This window comes from Thermobia domestica, chromosome 15 (assembly GCF_964235325.1).
Source record: "Thermobia domestica chromosome 15, izTheDome1.hap1.1, whole genome shotgun sequence".
NCBI classification, from domain to species: domain Eukaryota; kingdom Metazoa; phylum Arthropoda; class Insecta; order Zygentoma; family Lepismatidae; genus Thermobia; species Thermobia domestica.
Genome location: NC_137468.1, coordinates 9,419,093 through 9,440,282, shown reverse-complemented (window position 1 = coordinate 9,440,282; position 21,190 = coordinate 9,419,093). Strand labels below are relative to the sequence as shown.

At 37.1% G+C, this 21,190-nt stretch overlaps 1 protein-coding gene across 2 annotated transcripts in view; it reads right to left on the bottom strand.

The window, feature by feature from the left end:
- Nucleotides 1-21,190, bottom strand: part of Pi3K92E (phosphatidylinositol 3-kinase 92E) — an 82,893-nt gene that overhangs the window by 39,262 nt on the left and 22,441 nt on the right. For both annotated transcript variants that reach the window (XM_081741294.1, XM_081741295.1), the window contains exons 3-6: nucleotides 20,782-21,010; nucleotides 13,182-13,411; nucleotides 10,576-10,822; nucleotides 697-878 (exon numbers count right to left, since the gene is read on the bottom strand). In XM_081741294.1, coding sequence (XP_081597420.1) covers nucleotides 697-878; nucleotides 10,576-10,822; nucleotides 13,182-13,411; nucleotides 20,782-21,010 — 888 coding nt within the window. The remainder of the gene's footprint in view (nucleotides 1-696; nucleotides 879-10,575; nucleotides 10,823-13,181; nucleotides 13,412-20,781; nucleotides 21,011-21,190) is intronic.

Genomic DNA, 21,190 nt, shown 5'->3' with positions numbered 1-21,190 from the left:
ACAGTATATAGTTTACAAGTCGGCAGTTCTGCAAACACCATTTTCAGCGTTAAAGATCCCCACATCACGACAGACGCACGTGTCAACTCAACACGTGCTATTGATTATAAACAACCTAGCAGACAAGAAGCCGACACGGAAGACACAGAGGAACACCGAAAGAAGACGGACCTCACGGAAGGACCCCAAGAGGACAAATAAAAGGAGGACCACCAAGGGACCCGGCATCAGTCGTCCAACTGATCGAATCACCTACACCGCCTTGAGGTTGCACTGGACTAGGGGTACACCTATCCTTTCCCGAGGTCGCATTGGACTAGGGGCCCTTTCTACAATCAAGCCTTGCGCAGCTGCCTTGAGCTAAGGGAGCTATCCTTCCAGACTCATCGGAACCGGCGGGTGCCTTGGAGACTGCCTTGAAAGAAGGGGCAGACTCATCGGAACCGGCGGGTGCCTTGGAGACTGCCTTGAGAGAAGGTGCACCGTGCAAAACACCTATTCTCCTCTTACTTGGACATTAACAAGAGAAAACACTATTTTACTCTTTGTAATCAAAAACGTTTTGTATTTATCAAATTTTATAATAAATTGGTAAAGGGGATAAATCTCGGTCCATTATTGACTCTACCAAAGTCATTACAATATTCTGTACTGAAAGTTTCTACTTTGTTTAAAGTAACTCAACTGTTTCCTTACCTCTACTACTTGGTCATCACAATTCAACTTAGAAACCGCGTTCACTTGGAAGGTAAATTTATCCTCTATAGTCCACGAGTACGTATATTTGCCCTTCTTACGAAGAGTTTGCGTTGAAAAGGAAGCACGAGCTCTCTTCATCTCCATATCTTCCGGGTTCTCATACACATTGTCTGACTCAACTGAAGAAAAGAAAAGAAAAAATCATTATTAACGCTTAAAAAAAAAAATAGAAAATTTGAAATGGATCGACATTACAAGTGTGTATAGACAACGTGAATTACAGTAATACCTGCTAACTTGATCAGCTGCCTAAGTTACCCAGTGGTCTGACTTTGCCTCTTTATAGAAGCTGCATTTTCCCCACAAAACATGCATCACTCATTACTCTGTAAATTGACCACCTGCCTACCTTAGAACTTAGGCGCATTCAAGAGATGTTCGAAGAGATAGATTATGAAAGTTTGTTGAATGATAATATGGGAGGAAACGGGGAAAACTCGGAGAAAACTCACAGACACGATGCTGTCCACCAAATACTCGCGTGGTCGAAGATAGAACACGAGACCTCTTGCAATACAGGTCCAATTTTGTTATTGTTAAATTTACCTCAGTATGTTGGACACCTGAATATTTGGCAATATACGCGATTACCTTCACTTCTTACAAACCTTTACAAACACTTTTCACTGTTGATGTTATTCTGGAGGGTTAATAAACCCAAGAGAGAGAGAGAGAAAAAAAATGTCAATCATAAGTATCTTAATACATGAGGTAATGTTACTATTTTTTATGTCCATTGACGAAGCGTGTATGAACACACTTCTATTTCACATTACTCCAGTCTACACGGATTTACTGATCTATGGGATTTCCTTTGTTTCCGTTACGTGTTCAAAGCTTTCTCCTCCTCGGAAACTTGGAAGAAATTTATAATAAATGACGAAAAAAATAATGTTGCAAAATGTACAAACGGAAGAAGAAAATAATCCCCAACTCGTTCCAGTTGCTTGATGGTCCTAAAACTTCAGCAGAAGAGCGAATATAATCGTTTACGAATTTAGAACTAAGGGCCGGTAGTAGTGAGACGGTATCGATATTCCGGCTATTTCCTGGAACTGGTCATCTTATTTGTATCTATTATCATAAGTGGAAAGTACAAAAGAATGAAGAATATGGCGTAGCATTTCTAAGTAATTAGAGATGTTGATTCAATTTATACAGAGCCGAATTTGAATGTGCCAGTCACTTAAGAAATGCTGTGTTTGCACCACCGATTATGTTCAATCTGCAGGTTAACACTACTGTCTATTGCCTGACACCAAAGTTTCCATTGCAGTAGACTACTTTGCAACTGAGCCATGAGTATTGCATCCCATTCCTCTTTATAGGCCAGTGATGGTGCGAACTCGACGAAAAGACAGACGCCGTTTCAAGAGTCTGAGAGCAAAACAGTTCGCTGGGCTCGTATCTGGACTCTTGACAACGATGTCAGAGAAAGGAATTGGCGCAATTTCAGTTTCCTGTTCCATACGGCGATAGGATTCCAGTGATGTTTACGCTGTGTGGCTGGATGTCTTGTCTTGGTGCAGTTCAATCTGGTTCACGTCTTGTCTGTACAATGCTGGGATTTCATGCTGATACATTTCAGAGACAGGACATGAGTTTGGTAGTACACAGGATTGATTTTGACGTTTTGCTCCAATTTTCAGAGGCGCAGTTTGCTTCTGTACGAGAAACTGGCCACAATTACGAAACTTTAAAAAATAAAATCTGCGCATTGGTGGTAGACCGTGCTTCGGCCCTAGGCGTCAACAGATTTGTATGTAATGACATGAACTGTACCACAGTGAGTGAGTTAAATCCACATCTCATCAAGGGTAACAACAATCTTCCACCGATTACCCGCGAAATGACGTTCATACAGCCACCTGCAGTTTCTTTTTGGCCCGACTACATGACACGGTTTCAGGGTGTGAACACTGCTCTTGCAAATGACCACGAGGAGTAAATAAACTGTGAATGTCGCGGTTGACTGTCGCCTGCGATGTGCGGCATTTGTAGGCCATCGTACGCTGGGTGGGGAGATTTTTGGAGGTCGCCATACGTCGAACCACACGCAATAGTGGAGGGGTCCTCTTCACGGGAAGTCAGGTCATACTTAAATTAATTATATATGTTTTCAGTGGGAGGATTCGGTCGAAAAAATGTAAAACCTTTTTTCAGGCCAGATATGCTGAGTGAGGTTTCCCCTAAGTTTTTCTCAGTCGTACCAGCCAAATGTCGGGATAGCACCTAATACAATGGTCTATGGCCACTTCTTTCCTTCCCAATTCCTTTCTTTCTCCACATTTCCTCAGGTAGTGTAATCGCCGAGGGACGTTATCCTTCCTACATGACGGGTTAACGTGGACCTAGCTGCCGAAAGTCCAGAAATCTAATTTCTAATTCTTGAAAATGACATGAAATATTTCAGTTTAACGTCTCACGATTATGCCCTTTTAAGCTAAGGGAGACGATGAGTAAGGCAATGATGGAATAATTGGTGGAATGATAATGTGGAAGTACCCTGAGAAATCCCACGGACACGATGTTGTCCACCACAAACTTACCTGGCTGGGGATCGAACCAAGGACACCATGCACCAGAAATAAGTGCTCTACCCCCTGAACCACCGTGCAATTTCGAATTCTTAACCTTTAAATTATTGATGTAAGAGGTAATTATTGTGCGTAATAGAGTGATCGGCGTTAATTCTACTACGACATAATTTATGACAAAATAATCATAGGTTACTGCGTAAAACGAATACTTGTAACTGTTTTAAAACATTTTAGAAATCCTCGTCATCACCATTATCATACATGCAGTAAATATCATTATTTTTTAAGATTATACAATACGCGTCAAATTATATTGTCAAATAAATATCCCGATCGGCTCAACGAATGATTGATTTCCTGGCCATCCCAAATGAAATCAGTCAGTAATATGCTTAGTAAACATATTTACAGCATACAAAGCATATTCATAACAGAATATGAAATAGAATTTTTGTTTTTTCATGAATAGTTTATTGGTATATTTAATATGACCTGTGAGGCAAGTTCACACTGTCAAGGCCCATGTTTCAATAAGGCGGCATACTGCAAATATATACCTATATACGGGGTGTTCTAAAAATGGAGCCCACTATTCTACCAGTCAAAATAAAGTGATAAATATGTATAATTATGAGACACGAACTGCACTAGGTGACAATGTTGCAGATAAAGAGCCACCGAGCAGAGTAGTAAAAATACATCAAATAGTTACATCGATTCTTCCCAGATGGCAGTTAAAGTTGATAAACCTTGATACTAGCACCACTTATTGGCGTAAGAACCGATGTAATTGCTTGATAGATTCGTAGAGCAATGCTAACGGTTTCAAGTTTACTTACGACGCTGGCACATAGTGAAATGTTTGATTCCCTTGTAGCGGCTGAAGGAGATCCCGGAGGGTATACCGTTATATAGATCTTCGCTTTATTTTCACCTGAAGAATAGCGCTCTGCTGTCTGTGGACGCATTTTTAAAACACTCGATATATATATATATATATATATATATATATAAGGATAGTCCTTACTTATTCGACTTTCGAGTTTTTTTTAGTTTCGCCCCTAAAATGGTTCACATCAGACCAAAGTAAACCATGAGAAAAATCACTTGGTACTATCTGATATGGTACTATTTTAGGAGGTTGAGGGTTTAAAAAAACCTAGGAAGTCGAAAAAATAACTACCACCCTAATATATATCAGCGTTTTATTTAAGCAGTATCACATCGCAGTTTGTTACACGAGACCCTAGAAATGCGATCCAAACGAAAAATTGCATCGCAAAATGCGATGCATCTATGATGATAATTTATTACTGAAGTGGGCTATTTTTGCAACAAAAAACAGTTTATCATCTTTCCTTTATGACAGAATGGTTCTCTTTCAATCTTACACACCTTTAAAGCTCAATGATTAGTCTTCTTGGAAACCTGACGTTAATCTTTAGATATCTGTTGGCTCTCAAGAACACAATCTACTAGTGATTATAAACCAAATTATTGGAGAAACAGACCGTAGAACTGATGATAGAGGCTTTACTCTATCTGTAAAGAAAGTGGCCCAATCAACTCTCCAAATTCAAGACTCGAGCTTACGTTTTAAAAAGTAGACTAGCTAAAATGCAGAACCTTAGCAGTACTCTTTTCTTCCTTCCTACTTTTTCATATTTGTTTCATAGTATTGGTCTAGAAGTACATATCTGGTTTGCTATGCTCGCTTATTTCACATTGAAGTTACGGAAAAAAAAAAATAGTGTTCGGTTTAAAATGTTTAAAATATGGACAACGAATTGAATCCAACCAGCAGTTGGACTTCGTGTGAAATAAGTTATTTTGTTTTATCGTAAAAAATTAAGTTGACTTGACTTCGTGGTGCGTAATTCCAAATACCCGTTTCTTCAAGTCACTACGGATTCAAAACTTTATAATGGACACATTCGAAAACAGATACCAGCTTAAACAACCTGAAGAATGTCAAAGTTAAAACTTAAAAATATAATTGCTCTTACTCTTTCCTTACTTTGCTTTCCATTATCAAACTTGTTTGTGGTGCATAGAAAATGTTTACTATTTCACTATTCGAAAAAATAATAATAATGTTAATGTTGTTTTACTTGTCTGCAGAGAGTGCGATACAAAAATTACAAATTTCTATGCGAATTTCAATTTGTTTCACATTTTGCTATACAAAAGTAAAAATCTACAAAACATATTGTAATATTGTACGTATATTATATATATATATATATATATATATCGGGTGTTGCAAAATAAGTGTTACAACTCTTGGGAGGTGAATCCTGCCACTGAGACAAGAAAAAAAGTTCTCTTGAACTTTCGGCTATCGGACATAGTTTCAGATCTACAAGGTGCCGAAAGCGTGGGAAAATGACTTTCGGACGCCAATAGTTCGGAAACTATCCAACATAAAGAGGGCGGGTAGAAAATTCACTGAAGAAGTCATACCTACTCTATTGAATTTTGCATGTTTCACAATCCTACCATGCACGCGCAAGGGATTCCCCAAAGGAACGTAGGGAGTCCCGGATAATCTGCTAAATGAAAGTTGGTCTAAATGGATATGAATTGATGAGGTTTCTACCAGGTAACAATAATTCGTTTGTATTAAGTCGATATCTGGAACAAATACAAAATGGCGGACACTTTCATGTTCGTTGTGTGTGGTTGCATAATCGGCAGGTACGGATGCTGGCCAACAGTGAAGTTCTGAGTATTGAGTGTAGCGAATTTGTACTCAAATGCTCTACAAAGACATCTGGAGTGTCAGTAGAGCAAAACAGATGGAGCAGGGTGATTCACATATGTGGAACATGTAACGAAAAATGCCCAGAAATGCACTCATACTCAGTAAACGTGAGTTCAAAGCGTCGGAAATGTAAGGTTTAGCGTCAAGAACATGAAAACTAATTCACCAATAGTATTCCCTCAAACCGACGCAATATGATGTGCACGGTTGCATACCAATAAGGATGCAACAACTGAGGCCAAGTTGAATTGTGCAAAGGGACTCACTAAGAAACTGGGTAAACTAAATGAATGTCTCTAGTGGGATCACATAATCGATATTGAAATGCGGACAATTTGTGTGTTGATATCGATATGTAGTTAGTGGAGAAATGTCAACATGTGCCACTACTGCTGGGACATCGTCCCACGTGGGAAAAATAGGAAAATAACTACTCGGATCTTGAAACTGAGACCGTGGGCTCCCAGTAGGATTGGAAACTGCGACCACGCGAGCGAAAACGAGTGCTCTAGCCCTGAGGCTCAAGGGAGCCTGACTTTCTCTGTATACATTTCTTTGAGGAGTACCCACTTTGGCAAGCGCTCTTGTACAGCCTCCCGACATGCTTGTGTGTTACATTTCGTTACTCCTACTGCACAGCTGTAAACAATCAGAGCTTTAAGACGTTTCTTCCTATTTCTCATGTCGTTTTATTTTCCATGTGTATGGTGTTCCAGCTGTAGTGTTACATATGCCAAATTGATTCATTTTCTTCTTTCTCTTGGCATGTGTACTGTGTGTAAGATACATATTTCTGGAGGTATTTTGATATCGAGTGCGTCATATGTTCCAGAAGACGTGAGACATGATACAAGTTTGTTATTTTCACGCTCTATCACAATTTGAACCATGGATTAAGAGATTTCTTTCTATATGTGCCGACTGTGGGACAATGTCCCAAACAAAGTGGGACATTGATACAATCTTGTTCTAGTTACACTCGACCAAAAAGTGCACCAGATGTAATAGCAGAATGCACAACGTTATTTTCCTAGTTTTCGCATGTGAGACGGTGTCCCAGCAGTAGTGGCACATGTTGACATTTCTCCATTAGCTACATGTCGATATCAACACACACATTGGCCACATTTCAATATCGATCATGCGATCCCACTAGAGACATTCATTTAGTTTACCCAGTTTCTTAGTGAGTCCCTTTGCACAATTCAACTTGGCCTCAGTTGTTGCATCCTTATTGGTATGCAACCGTGCACATCATATTGCGTCGGTTTGAGGGAATACTATTGGTGAATTAGTTTTCATGTTCTTGACGCTAAACCTTACATTTCCGACGCTTTGAACTCACGTTTACTGAGTATGAGTGCATTTCTGGGCATTTTTCGTTACATGTTCCACATATGTGAATCACCCTGCTCCATCTGTTTTGCTCTACTGACACTCCAGATGTCTTTCTAGAGCAACTGAGTACAAATTCGCTACACTTAATACCCAGAACTTCACTGTTGGCCATCATCCGTACCTGTCGATTATGCAACCACACACAACGAGCATGAAAGTGTCCGCCATTTTGTATTTGTTCGAGATATCGACTTAATACAAACGAAATATTGTTACCTGGTAGAAACCCCATCAATTCATATCCATTTAGACCAACTTTCATTTAGCAGATTATCCGGGACTCCCTACGTTCCTTTGGGGAATCCCTTGCGCGTGCATGGTAGGATTGTGAAATATGGAAAATTCAATAGAGTAGGTATGACTTCTTCAGTGAATTTTCTACCCGCCCTCTTTATGTTGGATAGTTTCCGAACTATTGGCGTCCGAAAGTCATTTTCCCACGCTTTCGGCACCTTGTAGATCTGAAACTATGTCCGATAGCCGAAAGTTCAAGAGAACTTTTTTTCTTGTCTCAGTGGCAGGATTCACCTCCCAAGAGTTGTAACACTTATTTTGCAACACCCGATATATATATATATATATATATATATATATATATATATATATATATATATATATATAGATATATATACAGGGTGGTAGGAAACTGCACCGACAAACTTTTGGAGGCGGTTCCTTATACGAAATGAAAGAAAAAAGTTCTAATAAACATGGGTCGAAAAACGTCTCCTTTCAGAGTTTTGAACTACCGAAAATTCGAAATATCACGTTTCAAAACATCCAGGCTTAGAAACTATAGAGACTATCCCAAGCGGTTTAAGGAATTACACAGGAACTGGTATACGCTCTATCTAAATATCCATGTTTCAGAATTCACTGGTATACCAGCGAAACGAACGCACCATTAGTACTTAAAGGAGTATCCCTATACTTCAACTTCCTTTTCACAGTTCCTTTCACCGATAACGGAAGCTGGTAAAACATGGATATTTAGATAGAGAACATACTAGTTCCTGTGTAATTCCTGTGTATAGTTTCTAAGTTAGGGAGTTTTGAAAAATGATTTTTCGAATTTTAAATGGATCATAATTCTGAAAGGAGGCATTTTTCGGCCCATGTTTATTAGAACTTTTTTCTTTCATTTCGTATAAGGAATCGCCTCCCAAAGTTTGTCGGTGGAGTTACCTACCACCCTGTATGTGTATATATATATATATATATATTGAAACAAGACTTGCTTTGCTATTAGTATGATAAACCGGTTCTCTTGAAAAAGACAGTGCCTCAAGCAAAACAGAGTGTCTACTGAGTTTCGTTTTCAAAATTCCAGAATATTTCCAGTACATTCAGTATAACTATCAGCAAAATTCCAGTACCTATTACAATGATATTCGCAAAGTTCTTTAATAATAATCACACTCTTGATGATTTCAGGTTTGTAATTGTTTTACCATCAAAAGTATATTTAATTTTCAATAAATTTACTTAGCCTTGAGTTTTTTGATATACAAATTATTTTTTTAAAAATATTTTTTAAAGAGCCTCCCAACTCCCCTCACGGCCCTCCACTCCACCCAATGTTTTAAATGTCTAATTACAAATTGTATACAACTCTTGCTTTGGAAAAATTTACACTCTCAATGGATACAAAATTGTTTCTAAGACTATTAAAACAATTACAAAAAAAGTATTGTTGACAAATTATCAGTTTCATGTTTTTTTCCAGTATGTGGATCAAAATTCCAGTATTTCCAATATCAGTAGACACCCTGCAAAATCTCTTGGCTACATCACTAAAATATCTACTACTACATACCTATTATTACACTGTAACCAAAATAGTTCTTGCCGTCCTGGAGTGATCAAGAAAAAAGCAATACAGTGGACGGTACGTATCTTTAGATTTCGAAGTAATTTCCATCAGCATCCAACATCTTTTGCAACGTTTCTGAAGCTGCACAATACCCTGATGATAAAGATCGGCGGTCGTGGATCCACAGAAGTTCGTCAATGTGTTCCGCAGGTCCCTCTCACGAGAGAATGAAGCAAGTGGAAATCTGTTGGCGCAAAGTTCTAATGAATACGGTGCATGGCATGGTGTCTCCCAGAGAAGTTGCTGAATGGTCTCCCGGATGCTCTTTGCCATAGGTGGCTTGGCATTGTCATGCAGGAACAGCACACCCTTGCGATTGACCAATATCGGCTCCTTCTACCGCAATGCACGACGCACTCTTTGCAATGCTGAGAGTAGAGGTTAACAAAGTTGGTCTGACCAGGTGGAAGGAGTTCTAAGGAACCATTGGGCGGCAATTCCATTGTACAGAGAGCATAACTTTTCGTGGGTGCAGAGGTAGTCTTGAGGTGTAAGTGAACAGGGTCACGTCGCGACAACCAATGTCTGGTACGTTTGGGAGTGTCATAGAAAGCCCACTTTTCATCACCAATGAGCAAAGGATCAAAAAAAGGCGTGTTCAGGTATCAAATGAGCAAGGACCGACAGGCTATCACTCGTTGTTTCCTGCTGGCTGCCGACAATATGTGGGGTAATCACTTGCTTAACTTGTATGATTTCCTTATCCCATGCAGGTGTACTGTTGCAGTCTGGCTCTTTCAGCGAGAATATGTAACCTTTCTGCAAGTTTATCACAGGTTCGATCATTGTCCTCGTCGATGGCTGCTTTCAGAGTCTCATCATCATCCAACACGTGTGACATCCACTGCGAGGTTCATCCGAAAGGTTCACATCTCCCAAAGACATTTCTGGAACCAATGCCTGGCGCTGCGTTCGTTCACAGCATTTTTCCCAAATGCCTAGCATATGCGGCAACTTGATGCCGCAGCCGAGATGGCCAGTTTAAACTCACACAACAAACACACGCGAACAAGCTGCTGTGATACCTCCATTTCTCTTCGACACTGGACGAGGTATGATTGCTGTATGTGGGCAACGTCCCTGTATTACTGAAGGTCAATGATCAGACTAACTCTCGATCGCTTGGCAGGCACGTGCGTCATTTCATTTCCTCTCTGTCAGCGCATGATTAATGGAACGTGAAAAACGGCAAGAACTTTTTTGGTTACCTTGTACTCATATAATACCATATTATTACTTACTTGGTATGCTATCTACGGATACTACAACCAACGTAGGCGTTCCATCATTCGCTAAGGTTTCCTGAATATACATGAACTGAATGAGTGGATAGTCACCGAGTAAGAACTCCTCTCGGCCGCATACTTTAAGGGCGAAATCCGTCGGATGTTCTCCTCTGGAGTTTAAGGTTATTGCTTTTTTGTTCAACACTAACGACAATAACTGTTGTGGCGTAATAGTATGAGAAACGCTGAAGGTAAACGTAGACTGTAAAGAAATCGTCATTTATTAAAGGATAATTCAATGCTGTTGCAATAAACAAAATAAAGGTAGATATTTTGATATTACAAGTAGTGTGGGCGTAAAATGCATTTTTGTTACTGTTGGGAAAAGGCAAACAACAATAAATACAAACTGCTAATTAACAGTGTATTTTGCTTCTAGCAGTGAATAAATAGTTTTTATTTTGCTGGAAGAAATTGCTATTTATTATTAGCAACAAATGACATACTTTTTAGCGCCCCAAAAGTCCATTTTTTGTTCTCGTAAACTACACATGAGAATTTACCCTCAAGTATGTTTCATTATTTAGCTTGATGTAATCTATCGAGAGTAAAAATGAAATGACACGATTTTTTTTTTAGTTTTACATCCCAGTTATGCCTGCTAGGCTAAAGGAGACGGTGATAGTGAGAAATGAATTCAAGCGTAGAATGAAGAAAGTGGAAGGAAACGGGAGAATCCCGAGGAAACCCACGCACACGGTATTTGTCCACCACAAAGTTCACTTGGCGGGAGCAGGGTTTGAACCCGGGATCCCATGCACTAGAGGTGAACGCTCTACTACTGAGCCACCGCGACCCCCTCTATCGAGAGTGAGTGACTGAGAATGACTGAGAGTGTGAGAGAGAGAGAGAGAGAGAGAGAGAACATAAATGGTTGAAACTCTTCAGATACTCTTATAGACCCTTATCCTCGTTGAAAACTAATACGAGGGTTGCACTGAAAGTTTCGGGAATCACGTACTGGGAGCAACGTAATTTGTTAGATTTTGTTGTAGTTACAAACTGTCATCTTTGTTCACTCTAAATGCAAAATCGTATGTAACTTGGAATCTTTGTCGTTGCAAGGCAAATGTTTGAAGTGAGGTGGTCATGATCAAAAACGTATCTCATGACAGAACACTTCCGTGCCATGATTTATTACGATTTTCGCCAAGGGTTAACACAGCAAGAGTGTCTTCGTCGGATGACTGCTACTCTTTCTGATGAAGCCCCATCCCAGACGACAATTTACAGGTAGTTTCAGGAATTCAGATGTGGTCGGGTCAGACTGAGTGATGAAGATCGTGAACATTGTCCATTGACAGCCATTGTGCCCAAAAACAAGGAAGTTGTTCGTGAATTAATTAACAATGATAGACATATGACTTATCACGAAATTCAGGGGACTTTAGGCATTGGCATGAGACAAATACAAACAATATTGCATGAACATTTATGTGTGAAAGAACTTTGTGCTCGTTGGATCCCACACAATTTAACTCAAGCACAAAAAGAAGCCCGTGTGAGGTAATGCAAAGCTATTACGAAACAGTTTAAGTCTGGATCATCTAATTTGGTGTTTAACATTATAACAGGTGTTGAAACGTGGACTTACGCATACAAACCGGAAACAAAGCGACAATCTGCTGTCTGAGTGTTCCACGATGAACCTACACCAACCACAATTGTTCGTCCACGCAGTGTCTCCGAACAAATGACTGCAATATTTTTTTATAAGTCAGGTCATATTGCAACTGTCCCACTGGAGAATCGTAGAATAGTCAATGTGGAATGGTACACAATCATATGCCTACCAGAAGTACTGAATGTGGGCAGATTATACAATCCCAACCGTCGAATCATTCTGCATCACAATAATGCCAGCTCGTACAGAGCACCTGCCACAAGTGATCTTCTGTACCAGGGAAACGTTGAAGTCATGATGCATCCGTCTTATTCCCTTGATTTAGCCCCAGTGACTTCATTTTGTTCCCAACAATCAAGAACATGTTGCGTGGCAAGCGCTTTTGCACTCCAGAAGAAGCCATCGAGGCATACAAACTGTATGTTCGGAATGGCACAATTGTTTCAAGATGTGGTCCTATCGCATGAAACAAGGTATTGCTGCAAGGGGGAGTACTTTAAAAAGCAATAAAAAATTGCTGTACTTTGATGTTCTTGCGTTCTATCATTTTCCCAAAGTTTTCAGTGCAACTGCGTCAAACACAGAGTTTAAATAAATTTCCAACTTCAGGTCTAATTTATACCTTTCTCTTTAAGAGCATTTAAGTCCAAACAATAAAAAATATCATAAGAAGAATATACAAATGCATACTAAGCTGACTGATACAAGCTCGCTTCGATAAATAACATGAAGTCAGGTTTTATGAGGCTCTCCATTAGGTGGATATTACTCTTCCAGAAACAAACTACAGTTTACTGTACGAAAGATGATTAGTCCCCACCCCACCCCTCTCTCTCTTTCTCTCACGAATTTTGGATCACTTTCTTCACCGTTGAAAACAAAACGTCAAGCTACGGTTTTTGAAAAACGGATCATATTAACAAAATTTAAAACTCACCTCGTTACTTTCAAATTTCGTTGCAAGTACAAAATTTCCTTCTCTTAGCCGACTGCTAACACTTCCGGGAAGTTCCGCCGTCGAAGCCAAACGAGGACGAAACTGATAATACACTTTTTCTAGCCAAGCTTTACTTTGTCGGCTCTGAGCTATTTCGTCCACCAGCGTCCTCATCTTCCAACGAAAATCATTTACTTCGGGGTTTTTTAAGGCATCAAATTCATGCAGACCTAAAGTTAAATGTTTAGAAATTAGGCGAACAATATTAATAAAACAAACAAAAAGAACAAAAATAACAAACTTTGATAAAAATTTGTGCAAATATCGTTTGGCACCGAACGAGTGAAAAACACAAATGGCAGCCATTGTTAGTTGATTTTTAGTATATTAATACTTCTTGCCTCAAGACTTGACATTTACAAGTAGTAGCTAACTTAACTACTTGGAGTTTCAAAAATGGAAATATACTTTTGTGAAAATAAAGAAGAAATCAGTAGGATGTAAATGGAAATGTACACTCATGTCCAAAATTATTGTCGCATGTCTATAAATATATTGTTGTAGGAAAATAATTTGATAACGAATTCGTCCGGTATTTATTATAATGTTAGTAGTATGTGTATAATCGGCAAAAACATGTATGTGGAAAATTTCAGGTCAAAAGAGCAATAAATAAGAACAATAAAACGAAAATAAATTTTTCTTGTCCATTTACCAACATTTTGTTTTACTCATTCTAATTTTCGTATTTATAATTCTTTTTCTATGAAATTTACCACAAATATACATTACCCCATTATACACATAGTATCAGTATTAAAAGTGCCCTGCAAAATCATTATTAAATTATATTCTTACAAGAAGACAGTTATAGATATGCGACAATCATTTTGGGCATGAGTGTACCTTTGTGAAAATAAAGCAGAAATCAGTATGATATAAATGGAAATATACTTTTGTGAAAATATATTGAAGCAGAAATCAGTAGGATGTAAATGGAAATATACTTTTGTGAAAATAAAGCAGAAATCAGTACGAAAATACAGAAGAAATCAGTAGATATAAATAGAAGTAGTTCAGTGAAAATTAAAAAAATGACGCTGTTCGCAGAATAGCAGGTGGACGACATATAGAACTGAACATAACTACACCATTGAACTATTATTTAATTCTGTAAAAGTACATAAATATGTACCTAAAAAGTGCTCATTTGTGATAAATAAGATAGTTTATCTGTTATGATGAAGCAGTAAGGCTCAATATATACACGGTATCCCAAAAGTAATGAAAAAAATTAAACCACAGATTCCTGACACCAAAACAAGAAAAAAGTTTGTATAAACTATAGTCCGGAAGTGGAGAGGGGGGCAACTAGACAGCTTCGAATGTGGGGCGAAAAGAACTTCACACATGCCAGCGGAATAATGATAGGAGCTAAGAAGGGAGCTACATAAATATATAAAGACCATCTTGACTTGACATGTTAAACGCATGTTACGAAACTGCACCAGAGATTCTCCATACGTCATTTGGGGATTCACCGAATGTCTATACGGCAGGGGAATTGAAACAGTGCAGTACAAAGTGGAATCTGTACAAAAATAGTTGTTATCTGTGGCACGATTGCACGTACATGTACAATGGGAGTCAAAGCAAAGACCACTTAGCATGGTTGCATAATATCAGGGGGCAATGGGAAGTGGTATACCAGATAGAAACTTGCACATACAGGCTAGAAATAAGTACAACCAATCGTGTAATGTAATGAAATAACAAGCAGAATACACAACGACGTACTTCATTTGTAACGTACTATCTTACACAGAGTAGTAGCACTACAAACTACTTGATCATACGTGCTAACAATACATGCACCTACAGATGTTCAAAGTGCTGTCCTCCTGCATCTATGCCACGTGCTAATCGTGAGTTTCGAATGCATTCCATCACTCCCAGTGTGTTCCGTAACTGTTTACACGCATCTTCAATGCGGTTTTGTAAGTCGGCAAGTTCCTTTCCCTAAGTGTGAAGTTTATTTCCCCCCACACTCGAAGCTATCTTATAACAATACCAATTCAGGGTATTGAAAAAAAAAATAAATAAATTTCATGTTGTATTAGCTTTAGCTTTAGATTTCCTAACTGTTTCTAACCCATAGAATATATATATATATATATATCATACGTTTATATTTATAAGAAATGAAGTTATTATTTACTAGGGCTAACCTAACCTAACAAGATTTTAATTCGTACGCGCAACGGAAGATATCGGAAGATTTCAAGTTCTTTTTTCAGCAGCCAACCAAGAGTGTTATTGAACTGACATTTCACTTTGTTAAATAAAAATTACATATAAATAGTTAGAAAAAATGAAATGAAATCTTTGAGTTTTACGTCCCACGGTTATGCCGGTTAGGCTAAAGGAGACGGTGATTATGAGAAATGAATGAAATGGTGGAATGAAGAAAGTGGGAGGAAACGGGAGAACCCCGAGAAAACCCACGCACACGGTGTTTGTCCACCACAAAGTTCACTTGGCGGGGGCTGGGATCGAACCCGGGTATAAATAGTTAGAATTGTATAAGCTTAAATCTATGGGCAGTATTCGAAATTACAAAAAAATCGAATTGTCGTGACTATTTATTCGTGCCAATCATTAAACAATTATTTCATAACAAGTATCAGAAAAAAAAAATTGTTGTTAAATATTTGCCTACATCGCAGTATATCAAATACATTTTATGTATTTCCGTTGTCACATTAGTCTAATACAAAACATTGTCTAGCTCAAACAAAAAAAAAAAACAAAAAAAAAATCAATATCTTCAGTGATAAAGATTTAAATTATGATCACTCAAGGAAATAGTGGTCCATCCTCTCTACTTATCCATTTACAAAAGTATTATTATGTGGACGTTCGTTACTTATAACCCCTGTCATTTATCAAATAAAGCAATGACATAAGCCTGTATTATTGCTACTACATTTTCATTTTAACTTAAATGTAAGTAAGTAGCACATATCACTTTACTTTAGCTTATGTATCAGTTACATAATACATCTACTATGGAAAAAAACACTACTGTTAATGTGAAATGAAATTTTACAAATGGTTCATGAAAAAAAAAAAAAAACTGATTCTACATCTACCTCTCTACGACAGGGTTCACATAAAAGAAAAATATAACATCATTATCAAAACTGTTATCATTTTTAAGACTGTTATCATTTTAGAATTCCAAGTCGTTTTCTTTAGATTGATGGAGACACATAACAAACTACATTCTATTCAAGAATGGCAAGTTGAGTAGCATTTAACTATATCCACTTCCGACAAGGCAAATATGTACTTAATGCGTAGTCACGAACATCTAATTCCATACCGTACTAGTGGCACGTTTAAAGTAAACCTTTACCTAACCTACAAAGACAAAATATATCACGAAGCAATACTAAAAGGGCACCGAGATTCAAAGGGCACATTCAAAGTAAACGTTTTTACCTAACCTACACAGACAGAATATATATATATATCACAAGGCAATATAAAAGGACACATTAGAATTCGGAGATATTATCACGAGGCAATATTAAAAGGCACACTAGAATTCACAGGCACGTTCAAAGTAAAATTTTACCTAACCTACACAAACAAAATATATATATATCACGAGGCAATATAAAAGGCACATTAGAATTCAGAGGCACGTTCAAAGTAAATTTTTACCTAACCTACACAAACAAAATATATATATATATATATATATCACGATGCAATATCAAAAGGGACATTAGAATTCAGAGGCACGTTCAAAGTAAACTTTACTTAACCTACACAGACAAAATATATATTATGAAGATTTAGAGGCACGTCCAAAGTAAAATTCTACCCTGTCAATCCAATCCATAACATAAAAGACTACACAGACAAAATATATATTATGAAAATTTAGAGGCACGTCCAAAGTAAAATTCTACCCTGTCAATCCAATCCATAACATAAAAGAAACGCACATTTTCTTAAAAACAATTCTCAAACGGACGGAGCTAAAGTAACTTATTTACTAATTTAATCACAGTACAATGTTATCACATATACTCGTGATTTATATTTATGAGTGGATAAAATGTGATGAGCTACGGGGACGCGTAACGCACTCTTGCTTAGTTGCACATATTAATCATGAAGACTTCCATTCGATACATTATTATATGGCCTAGAGTTGAAGAAAAAGAAAATTTTGATATTACCAGTTCTCGAACAGGCTCCTTCAATCTCTATCTTGCAAGAAGAGGCTATGACTTTTCCCACCTGCAATCTTACACGTCGAATTTCACTTCTTCCAATCACCAGTTCAACACTCTATACGATTTATAGAAGGCAGTCCTCGTGGATGGAAGGAACGGATTTCGACTACTACACCTCCTGCCCCATCACTTTATATCTCTAGTAATGGCGGAGGTGATACTCGGTGGCCTTCTGCCGAAAAAGGTTGTTTATGAATTTTTAGTCAGACTCCTCAGTTTTTTTCTCCAAAACAATAAAATAGGTTGACCGAATCGATGATTTTTACAAGATTAATGTCCAAATTAACGGTTTTGGTTATGAAATTTTCAAAATGTAGGAGCTGACCCGGCCACCGTCTATCCACAACAAGACATGATGATTAACTGCATCGTATCTCTCTCGAAACCAGGCCTTGATAAACGCGTTTTCAATATTACATATTCGACTACGAACTAAAACAAATTTATATCCCTTATGTTGCAATACAAGAACCTAGCCGCATAAACAGTCATTTTATCTATTGAATGACATTCTCTAATTAATGGAAATTATCACATAACAAAAATTTTAAAACTCACCTAATCTCTCCGTGTCCGTGTTTATTTGTTATCATCGTAACAACTGCCTCCAATTTTTACGCTATCGCCACATTGAAAATTTAGCTTCACGTATAGCGATTCAAATACCCTCTTGCGGTAATAGCCAAAATGATCGCTATGCTCTTAACAAAAGAACGACGTGAAGCAATACGATTAAGTGGCATTCGCAATTGTCTTTAAACTTGTAGTTTCCGGATCAAAAGAGAAATATGTATATGTCAGGTAAAGTAAATTTCAAACAAGGTTTAAATATATATATAAAGCTCGGTTTTAAGAACAACGTATATAATAGGAGTGCAGCTATTGCTGTAACCTGAAACAAATCTACAATAATTAGTTTAAAGAAATATTCGAATTTTCAGAGTAAGGTTCTTGGTGTATGTTTCGTGTCTCATATCATAAACTAGCCTGAGTAGTTTTAGATTTAGTGCATCTGTGTCATTATAGTAACAAAGAGAAAGAATTAGCATTACTAAAGAATATAACAAACAACATAACACGAATAACAAAACAATATAATTGGTACAGTAGCACCATACGGGGGCCAACCTCAACATAAATGTAAATAACCGGTAAAATGGGTTGTTACATTTTAGCTCCGCCCCTTTCCACTTCCGGACTAAACCTTTTTACTTGTTTTGGTGCCAGGAATCTTTGGTTTCATTTTGTACCATTACTTTGGGACACCCTGTATATTTAGTTTTCTTAGCATGCTCATGTTCTGTTTTGATTCAAGTTTACTTTTTGTCTCAAGTTCGATAAGAAGATACAATTTAAGGATTAGCAATGAAAAAGCATTAAAATGAAGATATGTTTTAAGAATTAGCCATGAAACGACATTGAAGATATATATTTTAAGGATTAGCAATGAAATGAAAATACATTTAAGGATCAGCAATAAAAAGGCATTACAATGAAGATACATTTTAAGAATTAACCATGAAACGACATTGAATTGAAGATATATTTTAAGGATTAGCAATTAAGTGACACTGAAATGAAAATACATTTTAAGGATTGGCAACGAAATGACACTGAAATGAAGATGCATTTTAAGGACTGGGAACGAAGCAACACTGAAATGAAGATACATTTTAAGGATTATCAATCAAACGTGATCAAAATGACGATATATTCTAAGGATTAGCCATGAAACGACATTGAAATGAAGATATATTCTAAAGATTAGCAATGAAACGACATTGAAATGAAGATACATTTTAAGCATTATCAATGAAGCGACATTGAAAGATTCATTTTAAGGATCAGCAATGAAATGACATTGAAATGAAGATACATTTCAGGGATCAGAAATTAAGCGACATTGAAATGAAAATATATTTTAAGGATTAGCAACGAAACGGCTGAAATGAAGAAGCATTTTAAGGATTAGCAATGAAGCACATTAAAAAGGCGATACATTTTATGGACTAGCAGTGACGACATGACATTGAAATGAAAATACATTTTAAGAATTAGTAATGAAACAAAAATACATTTTAAGGATTAGCAATAAAAAGACATTAAAATGAAGATATATTTTAAGAATTAGCCATGAAACGACATTGAACTGAAGATATATTTTAAGGATTAGCAATTAAGCGACATTGAAATGAAAATACATTTTAAGGATTGACAACGAAACGACACTGAAATGAAGATGCATTTTAAGGATCAGCAACTAAGCAACACTGAAATGTACATACAATTTAAGGATTAGCAATGAAACGACATTGAAATAAAGATACATTTTAAGAACTGGGAACGAATCAAAACTGAAATGAAGATACATTTTAAGGATTAACAATCAAACGCGATTAAAATGACGATATATTCTAAGGATTAGCAATGAAACTACATTGAAATGAAGATACATTTTAAGCATTATCAATGAAAAGACATTGAAAGATTCATTTTAAGGATCAGCAATGAAATGACATTGAAATAAAGATATATTTTAAGAATTAGCAATGAAACAACACTGAAATGAGAAGCAGTAACATATACATTTGCAAATCACTGCTGTCTGAGGATGCAGAACTAGCTTTCCTCGAAATACTGTAAAAAATGACCCACAATCAGCATGTCAAAAAGAAACATATGGAAGACTACTGAAAATATACAAAGTATATCAAATGTCCAGGGTCATAGGTCACCTTTGTTATGAGTAAAAATACGAAAAAAAAAAAATGGAAACTTGTTAGAAATAAGTGGTTTTTTATCTAAAATAGTGAAAATTTCCCAGTCGCACCAGCTGTTTAGGCTCCACACTAGCAAGAACTCTATGTTAAATGAAAAACCAAAGTGCGCCAGTCCAGCAGGCTGTTTCCTTGGACCTTTACCATATCAACAATACAGCATTGTTGGGAAACAGATTCGAGGAATTCTAGATTCCTTCACACAACAATATGCACATTCCTCTGTATCATTTTCTGTGCCCTGACGTTTCGTTCGAACAGCTTGCTAGACTGGAAACGTTGCTTCTTTATTAACATATGGCGTCTTATCAGTTTTTGGAGCCGAAATGGCTAACAAGATTAGAAAAAAATCAATCATGTTAGATTAAAAAACACCTATCTCCAATAACTTATTTATCTTTCCATTTTTTTTTTTTTTTTTTTTTCATATCTTGACTCATAATGAAGTTGACCTATGGCCCCTCGGTCTTTTGATACGTTCAGTATACTAGAATAGTTTCAACCGACACTTACCTTTGCCTATAAGATGGCCAATCTGTGCATTTAACTGGTTCTCAGCTTTATCACCTTTTCTTTCAATAATCTTGAGCAACGAGAAAAATGGCTTTATATCACATAGTCTACGATTCTCATCAATCAGCTCTTGGCTTTCTGCTAAACTATTAATGCACGAAAATACATACGAAGAGCTGGCTTTTAGAGTCCCGTGTAAAGGGTATTTAGCGGCTTCTTCCCATAATTCCTGGGGCACAAAGAGAGAGAAAAGGGTGTTAATTTCAGAGATCATAAATCACATAACCTAAAACAAACAAACAAAAATCCGTGGCACATCCCAGCCAGTCCAGAAATATAACCATTTATATTTAGAAGAGGAAACTTTTCTTACCTAACATCTAGGATATACACATCGAAACAATTAACT